Source organism: Liolophura sinensis, chromosome 6 (assembly GCF_032854445.1).
Source record: "Liolophura sinensis isolate JHLJ2023 chromosome 6, CUHK_Ljap_v2, whole genome shotgun sequence".
In the NCBI taxonomy this organism is placed as follows: domain Eukaryota; kingdom Metazoa; phylum Mollusca; class Polyplacophora; order Chitonida; family Chitonidae; genus Liolophura; species Liolophura sinensis.
Genome location: NC_088300.1, coordinates 21987928 through 22001277, shown reverse-complemented (window position 1 = coordinate 22001277; position 13350 = coordinate 21987928). Strand labels below are relative to the sequence as shown.

At 39.1% G+C, this 13350-nt stretch overlaps 1 protein-coding gene across 1 annotated transcript; it reads right to left on the bottom strand.

Moving 5' to 3' along the window:
* Positions 1-3007: 3007 nt before the first annotated feature.
* Positions 3008-12817, bottom strand: LOC135468545 (anti-sigma-I factor RsgI6-like). Its single transcript, XM_064746858.1, has 12 exons — positions 12648-12817; positions 11679-11821; positions 11290-11382; positions 9915-10074; positions 9063-9108; positions 7834-8001; positions 7153-7208; positions 6905-7045; positions 5975-6146; positions 5482-5586; positions 4943-5161; positions 3008-3815 (listed from the first exon to the last, which is right to left on the bottom strand). Exons 1-12 carry the CDS (start codon positions 12815-12817, stop codon positions 3597-3599), a joined length of 1692 nt encoding a protein of 563 aa, XP_064602928.1. The 3' UTR covers positions 3008-3596.
* Positions 12818-13350: the final 533 nt, after the last annotated feature.

Sequence of the window (13350 nt, the reverse complement as noted above, 5' to 3'; positions counted from 1 at the left end):
TGAATGGCAAGGCTTTCTAAGCTCATGTGTAGCTAGATCTGAGATCTGTTCTTCACAGCTTAGCTTTCAGAAATGCATTTAATAACATTAATGTGGAAGCTAAGCTGGGAAACTTGCCAACCGATCTCAGAGCTAACGCGTGGCCTGCTACCACAGGGGCCTCCCCTTGTAACATGTATCCTAGCTGTAACAAACACGTCCTTGTTGTACGGTATAGTACTGCTGAAACAGGGAAGGTACCACATCACAATGGCAGTGGTGTTACGTACTGGAATATTAACTGCTGGATTTACAGCAACGCTAACTGGAACATTTCAACATATGTGTTAGCGATTGTTGGTTTTTTGCTATCAAATGTCCACGTAAACAAATAATATGTAGCCATTTGAAAAAGCACTGTATATAGGCCTACGCGAAGTCCTGAGCTGTAAGGAAAATCACGTTGGTTTTTCAGGCTGTATGTAACCTGATGTCATAGCTGATTGAGTTTCTGTGGCTTATTTTATGTTTACTGATACTCTGACTCTAATATAGCGTCAATTGGCTGAAAATAGTCGCCTATATTAAAGTCTAACTTTGAACTAAGGCTAATTTCTCACGTGAAAATTCATATGCGTTTCCTTTTTTCGGCAGTTACATTTACGCTCTTCGTCATTTCTTTTTTATTAGTTATAATATACTTGTGCTCACCGATAGGCTACATGTGGAAAAAAGTACATGTAGGCCTATAGGGTGCCTACGAAAAAACAAAGAAGATGCCCCAATGCCAATCGTCTATATGTACCCCAACCCCGTATTACTGGGAACCAAGTGTATGCACCGTAAAAGTGCCCGCTGTTTAAGAACCTTGCATTTATTTTTTTATTTATTACTTATTTATTTGAATATATTTATACAGGGAATGTCGTTCAGTGAAGTGATACTGGACTCTGGTCGAAACGTTTTACATACACCACATGCACGCTCATCATTCAGTATTTGTATGGAAATAAGGTGGCCTATACAGCCACCGCAATATGCAAAGTACGAGTCAACACAGGTGACACTGTAACATAGTCAACCGCCAGACACTTTGCAATTATAATGTCGGCAATACCATGGCACTTCGCTATGTAGGCCTACAACTTATAACTAATGATGTCAGTTTGCAATTCCACGACATAGCACGTACCTTACATCCTGTAAGTTGGGTAACACATTTTATGCCTGAGTGCACCTGCATGTATATTACCGCTGCTTAAAATGGTGTAGAATAATAATAGTATTTCCGGTTCATGCAGGTTTTCTATACAAAAATTATACCGTTTACTTACCTTTCACCTACGACACATATAGGGACGGGCACACATGTAAGTCCTTCCGGCAGGTCCATATGCTGATGCAGATCTACATGCATGTAGTTCATGCGCATAATCCATAAGAATGACGTCATAGTTACGTACATGTGTGCAAGAGGATTGTTATGTAAGTAGTGAGTGATCAATGCTCTTGTTACGTGTTCTTTATCCGATTTGCTGGCCCTGTATAACTTAAAGAAGGAGCCCTTTTGACAAGGCAGATTAGAAACAAGGGGAATGAATCTGCGGTATGCTCTAAAGCAACGGGACTCGACGATAATGAAGCACTTGCTACCTGGTGACTTAGTTTTTTTTTTTTTTTTGATTGGTGTTTTATGCCGTACTCAAGATTATTTCACTTATACGACGGCGGCCAGCATTATGGTGGGTGGAAACCAGGCACAGCCCGGGGGAAACCCACGACCATCCGCCGATTGCTGACAGACCTTCCCACGTACGGCCGGAGAGGAAAGCACCATGAGCTGGTCTTGAACTCACAGCGACCGCATTGGTGAGAGGCTTCTGGGTCATTACGCTGCGCTAGCGCGCTAACCGACTGAGCCACGGAGGCCCCTGTGACTTAGTATGGTAGAAGCTGCATGTGAGAACATTTTTTGCAGTTCAAAGACCCGTGTCTTCATTGTTGGAAAAATGCATAGACGATTTTCAATGCAGGATGGTAAGAATTTATGCAGACGGAACTTTGAAACGTGTGTGAATTATTATAACTCAACTACCACTACGGTTTTCCATCAGTATATAAGAGACTTCCACCGTTCCTGACATTGTAACAAAAAAGGCAGATTCCCTCACTGACATGACCGTACGCGTGACCTGCATTTTCTCTTACAATGAAACTAAGCCTTACGTGCACTAACATAGCCAAAAAACTGACTTTCCTTCCACACAAACATGCACGCAGATTGGTTTGTTTGGATAACATTGCTTCTTTGCCGGCAGGATACTGTAAATCTCTCATTTTCGAAATTCCTCCCTACCTGAAGAAGGATAAACTGCCTCCTTTACATTTCGTGTGATGCTAATTCTTGTGACGTCATGGTGACGGCATTTTTAGTATAAAGGCGGCCTATAGGGACAAGTTTGTTCTAGTTAAATATATTTGTTTTATGACATACAGTTGCTTTTCACATTTGAGAGTAATGGTCCCAATTCAAGGAGAAGAAAACATAAAAATCATGCCAAAATCAGATGAGAGAGTGTGAAGTCGTGTGAAGTCTTATTTGCAATATGGTCTTTAATATATATTCATATATTTTTTTTATTTTTTCTTTCAGAAGAAAAGGGTATTTTAAAATATTTTTGTATGGTGGGTATTTGAAACCACCATTTGGTATACGTCGTCTTTGCCGAATAATGTTCTAAACAAGGATGTGATCCATTTCTAATAAGTTTATTTGAATGTACATTTGTTGTTTATATCCAAAGGCATGCATTTAATCTGAATTATGATAATATTTATGAATATATTAAAAATATAAATAGGATCAAATCCAGTTTAAACACATTATTAGATGAACAAACAAAATGCTAGTTCAAATATATTTAAAAAATGTGTTACATCCTCATTTATAACATTATTACATAAAGGCAACATATACCAAGACGTGACCCCAAATACCCACCATACAAAAATATTTTCAATTGCCTTTTTCTCTTTAAAGATAAATCCCAAAAATATTGAAAGCCACATTTACAATTAAATGTTTACAATCCTTCAGCTGAACTGCATGTAATTTTTACTTTTTCTCCACCTTTAAAACGTAGTCGAAAGACCCGGGATCAAACACGGGTCGGGTCATACCAAAGACTTTAAAAATGGTACTTGCCTCTGCCTAACTCGGCGCTCAGCATTCAGAGGTTAGAGCAAGGAAACATTACTGTTGGTCCGGTGTCAGTATAATGTGACTGGGTGTCTGGTGTCTTCGGCGTGATACTTCAGTGGCGACAGCGCTTTGGCGGCATGGACTCGCCCCGCCACAAGAAAACACCATATATGTACATGTACCTAATGATTTCTTGTCAAACTTTAAAGGAATCATTTTGTCGTAACTTTCAGTCAGTTGTAGAAGAATTCTATTCTAAAGTTTGGCTTTAAGTGTCATATAATATAATAATAATATAATATACTATACAATTATAGTGTGTCTTCAAAGGACAAAAATACAAATTAGCTCACAGCGTAACAAACTCTTGTCCATTAGCAATAGTTTCTTGTTTAATGTTTTATTCCGTAGCTTTTCAATGACCACCCTGTACATGTAAATTTAAGTTCGTGTCACTTTTCCCCAGAGTTATCTGCTTTGTCTGCACGGTGTGTCCGTTGACCTTGACCTTCACTTCATAGTCACCATGGAAACCGCGGACAGTGTAAGACGAACTTTGTGAGAGAGGACGGCTGTCATTGGTCCGCCATTCCTGGTTCATCAGATGAAGAACTCTCTTCCCAGCAGCATTAACCTGTATGTCATATAGTAAAATATTATTTCACAATAAAAATAGTATTATTTATCCATTTTTAAGCATTTGCCTAAGATTATTTCATGTATACAATGTTTGCATGCGTTACCGGAAAGAGCGAAGGAAATACGAAACATGGTACTGATATTAGCTACCCGACTACCCGAGGCCAGTTTATGAGGCTGATTACTGTGTACCAGTCTGGATTAGAACATTGCCACATTAAAATAATGTGTGTGAATACACATACATTGGATAAATCCAACGGTTTCGTGCGCATTGAGTAAGATTCGCGTTGTAGAGGTCTGGTCAAATTAACATGAGTTATTATTTCGGCACTTCAGATTTCAGAATCTGTATGAAAGTATATTGATCTCAACGAACGAGGGGGCCTCCGTGGCTCAGTTGGTTAGCGCTAGCGCAGCGTAATGACCCAGGAGTCTGTCACCAATGCGGTCGCTGTGAGTTCAAGTCCAGCTCTTGCTGGCTTGACCGGTAGATCCAGGATCAATCCTTGGTCGAGTCACACCTAAGACTATAAAAGAGGAAGTTGTAACTTCCTCGCTTGGCGTTCAGCATGAAGGGGATAGGTTGACCCGTATCAGTATAATGGCTCGGGCGGGGCGGCTTATTTGCCTTCGGTAAGTCGTCTCAGTGAAGCAGCACTTGATAAAAGAGCGGTGGAAATCCGTCCTGCTACAAGGAGGCACATTAAACGTACATGCACCCTAAGGATTCCTTCGCCGTCATATGAAAAATTGTTGAGTACGACGTTAAACCCCAAGCACTCACTCATTCACTCTTGCTGGCTTCGTGGGAAGGTCTTCTAGCAGCCTGCGGATGGTCGTCTGTTTCCCCCGGGCTATACCCGGTTTCCACCCACCATAATGTTGGTCGCCGTCGTATAAGTGAAATATTCTTGAGTACGGCGTAAAACACTAATCAACTAAAAAAATAAATCAATCAAATAACGATAATACTGTTACTTAAAACCCACTTAACAAATGACATCCACCAATCAAATTCTAAGGAGCCTGCTAACATTTCAACAAACTAAGCGATGATCCACGCTGTTACTGTTGCCAACAACAACCACCGTGTTCTTTCAAACGTATTATTGTAATTACCCTAAACTCGGGTCCTGACACGAGAGCCGCGGCTTCCCCTCTCCAGTGATGCTGGCTCCAGAAACCCCAGGTCAGAATGCCCTCTACAGCTGGGTGCGAAAACAACATCCGGTAAGCCGTCTCGTACTGGTCAGCCCTCTGATGCTCATCGTCGCTCATCACATCCAGTTCTGTGGCCCAAAGCGGAACTCCAGCTTCTGCAAGACGGTCCAATTTTTGCTGAAGGCATAAAATGAAAAGGAATTTAGTCAATATTAAGGTACTTCGTATATTGCGGTTCGTGATCTAAAGCAACTAAGGGAGTATGATGGTGGTATGTGTAAATTAGTATATCCTGAAAATTAGCTTTTAGAATTGTTTAAGAGTCGTGAATGGTCTTTCCAGACGACTTGAATTCGCGACCATGCATACTGGATCACCAACAGTGCATACAGCGAAAGTCACACTCCTAAGTAAACTTGGCAGTCCAGAAATGTTAGTTACCTCTATGTGTGTAGCTTTACGATGCTTCCTGATTTTAATAGAACAAATATCCTCACCTTGATCAGCATAGGAATGGGTTGGGAGCTAAAATGGCACTGAACACCCATACCTCCCAGGTAAGTATTGGACGCTTTGAAATCTTTGGCTTGCGACAGGTAGGCCTGGAACAAACGAAACTCTCTAAACGTGTAACAAGCGCAGGGTTGTCATTTGTCTATTTTAGCTGTGTTTAGAGATGAATCGAAAAAGAAACGTTTGGCGTGACATCACAATGTTAAAGGTCATTCTACAGATGTGATGAAAAACATTCGTCCCGTTCGTACAAATTAACAACATTCTGTAAATTCATGAGAAGCAAGTTTCGAAGGACACGTGATCAGATCAAATGATATATGTATAGTAGTACGATATATGTACTTGTACCAAAAGACGTTGCCGCTCGCTTGTCATGAAATTATAATACAAAAATGCTCACATATAAGGTTAAGGTTTTTCTGCTGTATGTCTTATAACCATATTTGATTATGTTTGTTTTATTCATTTCTTAACCTCGGTATATCCTCCTCCGGAAACCACGTTATAATCGTTGAGAAACAGTTTAACATCAGGATCATACTGATGGACGAGACGGAAAATCTTCTTGGTGTAATCCGGGTCGTGGAATTTGTTCTCGTAGTACTGACCGTGAAGTAACTCGTTGTTCACGTCCCAATGTTCTACCCTGCAAACAAAAGGATTTGTCTATTTTCATAAATCAGACATTCTTATCTTAATCCCCGAAGAATGTGTGTGTTTCATTTTCCTAACGTTACTTGTTGGAGAAAAGTTTAGATATTTTGCAGTCTGTGTATGAGTCATTTCACTGCAAATCGTATTACTTATACTAAACACAATTTTTCCTTATTCTGTATTATAATCAGTCATTTCTGTATGTCTAATACAAGACTCGGTTCGAAGTTTAGTTCATCGTGTGGCCTGCGGAATGAATTAATGGAAGGCCCTCTACAAGCATGCTGTAAAAGACGACTAGTCTATAGAGCTTTCTCGTGTTGGTCGGTGAATAGAATAGGTACGCGTCGTTTAAAACACCTTCTTGTCTTCCACATTTAAAGACTATGCCTCAAAATGTGTTCTTCGAGCGACGACTGATTCCTCTCTGTATTTGCATTTGTTGTATTTCTACTATTTGACAGCGTTACTGGCGGTATCGGAGATAACGAGGGGGGGGGGGAACAATAATTATGTTAAATTTCGAATTTTAGCAGTTTTTTTCTTTGGTTTATTGTTATTGTTTTTAAAAGCGTCTGCTTTGTGTTTGTTGTGATTTTCTTATGTTGAAAAAAGTCTGTTCCTGGTTTTAACATGTTCTAACGACAATATGACTGAAATATTACAAATGGGGTGTTCAAACCTAATCATTCATCCATTCGAGATTTAGACCTCGTATGGTTGATTATATGATAGGCCCTATATACTCACAGGCCTTTAAAATGCGTCACTGTGTTTTTGATATGCTTGTTAACCTCTGCTTGGATCTCGTTCTGAGGCAAGGGAAGTAACCAAGACGGAGTGAACTGTTGAGACGCGCCCCAAATGAGGTTGTGACCACGAACTTTGATTCTGAAAACAGAAAACTTTTGTTTATAAAAAAGTTACTGTTAAGCCTACTGTTGTGTATCTTAACTTCAATGATCCATTAAAACAAATGTTGACTTTCTCTCACATACCCGTGACTCTTTAGCCTCCGAATGGCGGTCTCCGAAGTGGCGTAATCCACGTGACCCTGTAACATCGATGTTATAATGATAATGTTAAACCAGACCAGATCTCCTCTAAAAATATATTCCCTCTAGCGTTGTCCATCATTATAGTGTCTAACTTGAATGGTATTTAAAGAAACGACCAACAAAAAATATTTAATCATCCGCAGAAAAACCTGTGGAAATTATATCCAAAACTAACCATATTAATTTTTTGACTGAAAAGAATGCAGTTAAATGCTTGAATTCCATGGCACCGTAGGCTTCGTTCACCCTATAAATAATGTTTGAAGGTAATGTAAAACCCACTTTTTGTTGTGAAATTTACCTGGCAAATGTCTACTCCTACACATAAATGATCCATTCCAACATGTAATGTACGATGTTTTTGATGACGAAAAGACTGTGACGTCGATGTCACCCATATAGAGCTTCACCTTGGAATTCAAACAGTTTACAACATTATACTAGTATTCAGTCAAATAAGACTTAAACAAATTTTATTATGGTAGTTTTGTACGTGGTTTTAAATGGTCTGTGCCTAAACGCTTACCAGTAGTAATAACCTTGCATCATTTATAAATTTAAACTGACCAAAATTCCAGGGAATAACGTAAACTGCAGCATTAGTAAAAGACAAGAATTTACCCTTGTTCTCTCCATGCTGGGCCATTTTAGGGAATTTTCCAACACCACCCAGTTGTAATTGTCGAATATAAATTGTCGATACTTCTGTTCCGACCCACTGTTATCTTTACCCATCGACGAGGCGACGACGGCCGTGCCAAAAGGAAACAAATGTTTCTTCTGCGTTATCTAAAAAGAGACCAATACCTTCATGTAATTGTGGAAATTCGTAAAACTCCTTTTCGTTTTTAAGAAAACGGTCCAACTCTAACCACTCTTCCGTTCATCCCAGTAGAACTTCCACAAGTTTCTTGTTTTCCGTTATGATGCATCCCGCTGTATAAATCTTAGGAACTTTATACCCGATTGAGGATCGTAAAACGCCCACATAAAAGGCTGATATTTTGCGGATGGTAATTATATGGGCTTTTCTTAAGTAATGGTTAAAACTCGAATGGATTTCTGCTGATTGATTTTCCGCCAAAAATCACCGGTATAGCCTCTTTCAGTAGCCCGTTAGGGCCTCTCATTGAAGTTGATTTTCACTATATATATATTTCAACTGATGCGAGCAGAATATCGATCCTTCACCTGAGTATTTTCGTCCCGCAAAAGATTGTTTGATTCATTTGCTGATGCTTAAAGTCATACTCTCTCAGTATAATAGGATGCATTGTCCGTAGGTGAGTCGTTATACACGGTGTCTTTAAAGGCAAATACTAAAATGAAGAATTGATTAGATAAATGACCATTAAACACTGTCCAGGAAAATTGTTTAATGTAATTTTCTAGAGGTTTTCTAACCGGGCAATTAAAACAGGATTTTACGGTGTCTGTTGGGACCCACAGGGTTGCAGCCGCATTCTTGGCTTTAAATATTTCGTTTCAAGGTCCATTTACTGAACACTTTCATAACTAAATGAAGTATTTGGAATGATGAAATCTAGTAGTCTATGTGTGTCAAGTGGCAAAAAGCTCATGTGACGACACTGGTTCCACTATGGTATGAGGAAAGCCTATCATAGAATGCAAAGTTTCAAATGAGTTTTACTGGGTCGAAAATTCCAAGAAATAAGTCAAACTATTTTCCGAGACAGAATTTAATGGTCTTTTATCTGACACATATACATGTATATAATGCTAGGGCTTTGCCTTTAACATGACGTATTAGTGAAGCATGCCATCCACATGAAGGCACCTTCTTGGCATGACCGAAATAATGAGGAAATCCACCGACAGCGCAAACTTACCTCAACAGTCACCGAGCTAGGATCCATGCCATTGTCGGTTGAAACTCTAGAGATCATATGAATTAATAAATCACGATTGAATGAATGGTTTATACTTAATTACAACATTTAATTACGTTAATCTCAACAACAAAATAACAGTTTACAGCTGACAATTTTGTTACCAACTTTTCATTTTAAATTTAGAAGCTGTGAGTAATTGTAATATATGAAGCTGTAAGTCTGCATAAGTTTTTATAATAATACATTTGATGCACGTTAACCTACATCATTTACCGCTGTATGTGTTTTACACTGGAATGATGTGTTATATGTTATAGTGGAACCTACTGTAAAGTTACAAATCATACAGCTGGTGAATATCAACCTTCATCAATTCGGAACGCTGGGTTATATGTTACAGCTGAACTTACTCCAAAGTTATAAGCTATACAGCTGGTGAATATCAACCTTCATCAATTCGGAACGCTGGGTTATATGTTACAGCTGAACTTACTCCAAAGTTATAAGCTATACAGCTGGTGAATATCAACCTTCATCAATTCGGAACGCTGGGTTATATGTTACAGCTGAACTTACTCCAAAGTTATAAGCTATACAGCTGGTGAATATCAACCTTCATCAATTCGGAACGCTGGGTTATATGTTACAGCTGAACTTACTCCAAAGTTATAAGCTATACAGCTGGTGAATATCAACCATCATCATTTCGAAACGCTGTGTTATAAGTTCAGTTGAACTTGCTGTACAGTTACAGACAATTTTGAACGTGAACGCACAAATGCGTTTGTGAAATTGGTGAGAATTTACCTTTGTCTTTGGTATAGAACTGCTTTGAATTTTTGTGCTTACTTGACGTGAATGTTACTTTTCCGTATCTTATCTATCCTAGCGTTTGCCTCGGCCACCCAGTTGTTGTTGTCGATGTGCATCTCCGTCATGGAAGCGTCGTCAACGAGAAAACCAAGGCCCGGTTCAGGGCCCTGGAAATAAAGCAGGCTTCTCTTCAATCCTGAATAGCAAATTAACATAACTGTACCTACTTGCATCTTTCCTTCCTTCTGTTGCTGTCTATTTATTTATTTATTTAGTCTTGTTTATTTATTTATTTATTTATTTATTTGATTAGTGTTTTACGCCGTACTCAAGAATATTTCACTTATATGACGGCGGCCAGCATTATGGTGGGTGGAAACCAGGCAGAACCCGGTGGAAACCCACGACCATCCGCAGGTTGCTGTCAGATCTTCCCACGTACTGCCGGAGAGGAAGCCAGCATAAGCTGGACTTGAACTCACAGCGATCGCATTGGTGAGAGGCTCCAGGGTCATTGCGCTGCACTTGCGCGCTAACCAACTAAGCCACGGAGTCCCCCTATAGAGTTTTGTAGCACTCGTTTTGATTTTGCATTTGTGTACTTTCCTGTTATTTATTACTTAGTTATTCTGTCCGCCATTATTGTTTTCCCTTTGCCCTTTTGTTTTTGATCCATTTTTCTTCATGTTCCTGTTCGCGTGTTGTTTGAGCCCAAGACATGTTTACTTTTAGCAGTTTGTTTGCTTGATTGCCATCTTGGACTGCAAAAACTCGAGATTACTTCTGTGAGTTGCATGCATTTTTATAGTTTCTGTTCCTTTTCGCTAGTTGATTACCATTGCGTAAGTTTTGCCTTTTGTCTTTAAGCTATTTGATTCTCGTTGTTCGGATGCCTGGTTACTCTGCCATGTGTATCTGTCCTTTACTTGAATATAATTGTTATTTTCCATGATTTAGTTTAGTTAGTTTTTTTGTGCCAACAGTTTTATGTCGCTATTTGGTTTCATTGCTAGGTCTGATTACACTTTACTTCACTTTTTTTTTGGTGGTCTCTTCTTGCTTCATTGCTAATAAATGGTTTATTGGTTAATCTGCATGTTTAATTTTCTGTTCTTTTGTCAATTACTGGTATGGTTATTATTTTGCTGTTGTGTCCTGTGTGAGCTTATTGTTGTTTTCTGTTGTTTTGATGCTTGGGTTGAATGTTTCCTTTTCTTTCTATTCGTTGACTACTTTCATGATTATTGTTTTATGTCCATGTAATGTGTGTGTGTGCTTGCTTGGTGTTTGTTGGTTTGAATGTTTACTTTTCTATCTGAAATGTCTTCCTTTACAACAAGCAATGTCATCTGATTTCCGCAGCTACACATTTCAAATCAAACTGCCTTCAGTAAAGCAGTGTTATACTGACCCCGAGGAACGACCATTTCCCCAGACAAGAAGACCCAGCCTGATCTGGTGCTGATGGGAACTTGAGCTGAGACTGTGTCGTAGTTATTGTGTCCTGAACAAACAGTAAATGAAAGCAGATCGATCAAAATTTCAGCATCTGCATAGGTTACACGAGTCACTATCGAAAGAAATTCTGCTAAGCAAACATCAAAGGATCTAGATGGAGCTTTTACAAGATTTTACAAAAGAGTACTATTATAAAGACAAATCATAAATACAAGATCAGATGTTATTCAGTATCCTCAAGAACAAATATAATATAACAATTATAATAATAATAATAATCAAGGTACTAGATTACGAAAATCCATGCTAACTTCGTGACATTCTGATTGGCTGAATGCTTACCATTCTTCAGTAAGTGGTTCACCATCAATTCAATGTGCTGGATGTTACTGTTGTCGTTGATCATTTTCACCCAGGCCTGCACATGGTACACTCGTCCTTCCACCGTAGGAACTGTCTGACTCGGACCCTGGTAATACTTTTTTCTACCAAGACAAGAATGAGTCTAATGACTATCCACAAAGACTGTTTCAGCTGAAACCCCGCTCTTTACGGCCATTACTTCACTACTTCAGGAGGCTGCTTGTCAACATTCTTATGGGCAAGATAATGGTCAGGAGACGTCGAAAGAAGGCAAAAAAAAAATTCAAAAATATATGACAGCCTTGAATCTGGATCGAGCTGCTTGACTTTTGAAACACTTTTAAACACTTTTCAGAGAATGACATGATGTTTGACGCAGCACACATTAACCAATCAGTAGCCTTAGTCTGCAATAATCCGGGCAGACAGTTTCGCCACGACGCCAAATTAATTCTTTCTCTTTTATTTGGTAATAATATGCAAACTTGTCACTAATAAAGCCTACATTTATCTTTGACAGATAACTTGCTCTGCCATACATGTCGACCAGCTACAAAGAACAGTTTTTTTAAGCTTGGAGTATATAACTGGACCAGCTGATACATAATGACTGACAAGCGACAGGTCTGAGCAACGGATCCGTCAAATTTCAGCTCAGTATGGCTTTCCAACATCTTTGAAAACTGTCGACTGCTTCTTTTTGCATGAGTCCGTCCTATTTTTGTACTTTATAGACTTTCTTAGTTCTTTGGTTGCGTTATACGTCCTTAGTGGTTGACAACTGGTATATGAATGTCTGTTTAGACGCATAGATTTAAATAAACAAATGGTGCCACAATTTAATTTACCATTTTCGATGAGGTGGTGTCGACTGACTTTTTATAGTGTATTACTTATAATCTGTGATGTACATTCTGCCTGCAACATGCAGTAAACTATTTGCTTTACCGTTCAGTAACGCTCAGCGCATGGCTTCCTCCGTGATGGTCAGTGGTCAGCTCACAGTGGATTGACCAGCAGTCCCAGTCAGACAAGGTTTCAAAGCCCGGGTTTTTCAGAATCTCTTGTCCGCCAACAAGAACGGCGGTAATCACCACTAAAAGCAGTGGGGTCCTCATTCTCAAATCTTACAACTGATCCGATGTGTGAGGAACTACGTATACATTAGCAAAATTCTCAGCACCGATAACCTAGTGTCACCTGCCATTTGTTAACTTCCCACGCATATTATCTATAAAAACGCACATTATCTATAAAATCAACCTTATAGCCTGCGTCTAGGTTTCACCATGGTTAAAAATAAATAAAAAAATGTTTCATGAATTTGTGACCTTGGACTAAAAAAAAATGTAGCTGTATATATTTATGAAGGGCATCATAAATCTTATATGATTTATCCTCTGACGGAAGTATGCGGGACGCAGTGTCATTGGCTGTCGAAAGAGTGGGCTTCTGAACAATTTGAAGTATGCTTTTCAAGTCAGCAAGGGAGATTACGAAGCCTCTAGCAGAGTACAAACCTTTCTTGCAGCAAGATTCGTCAACGAGCCGTCTATTGCAAGTAGTACCAAATCAGATTATTGTTAGTGTTAACGACCGGCAAACATAACCTATTCTGTGTTCTATGTCTGACAACAAGCTGGAAGGTTGT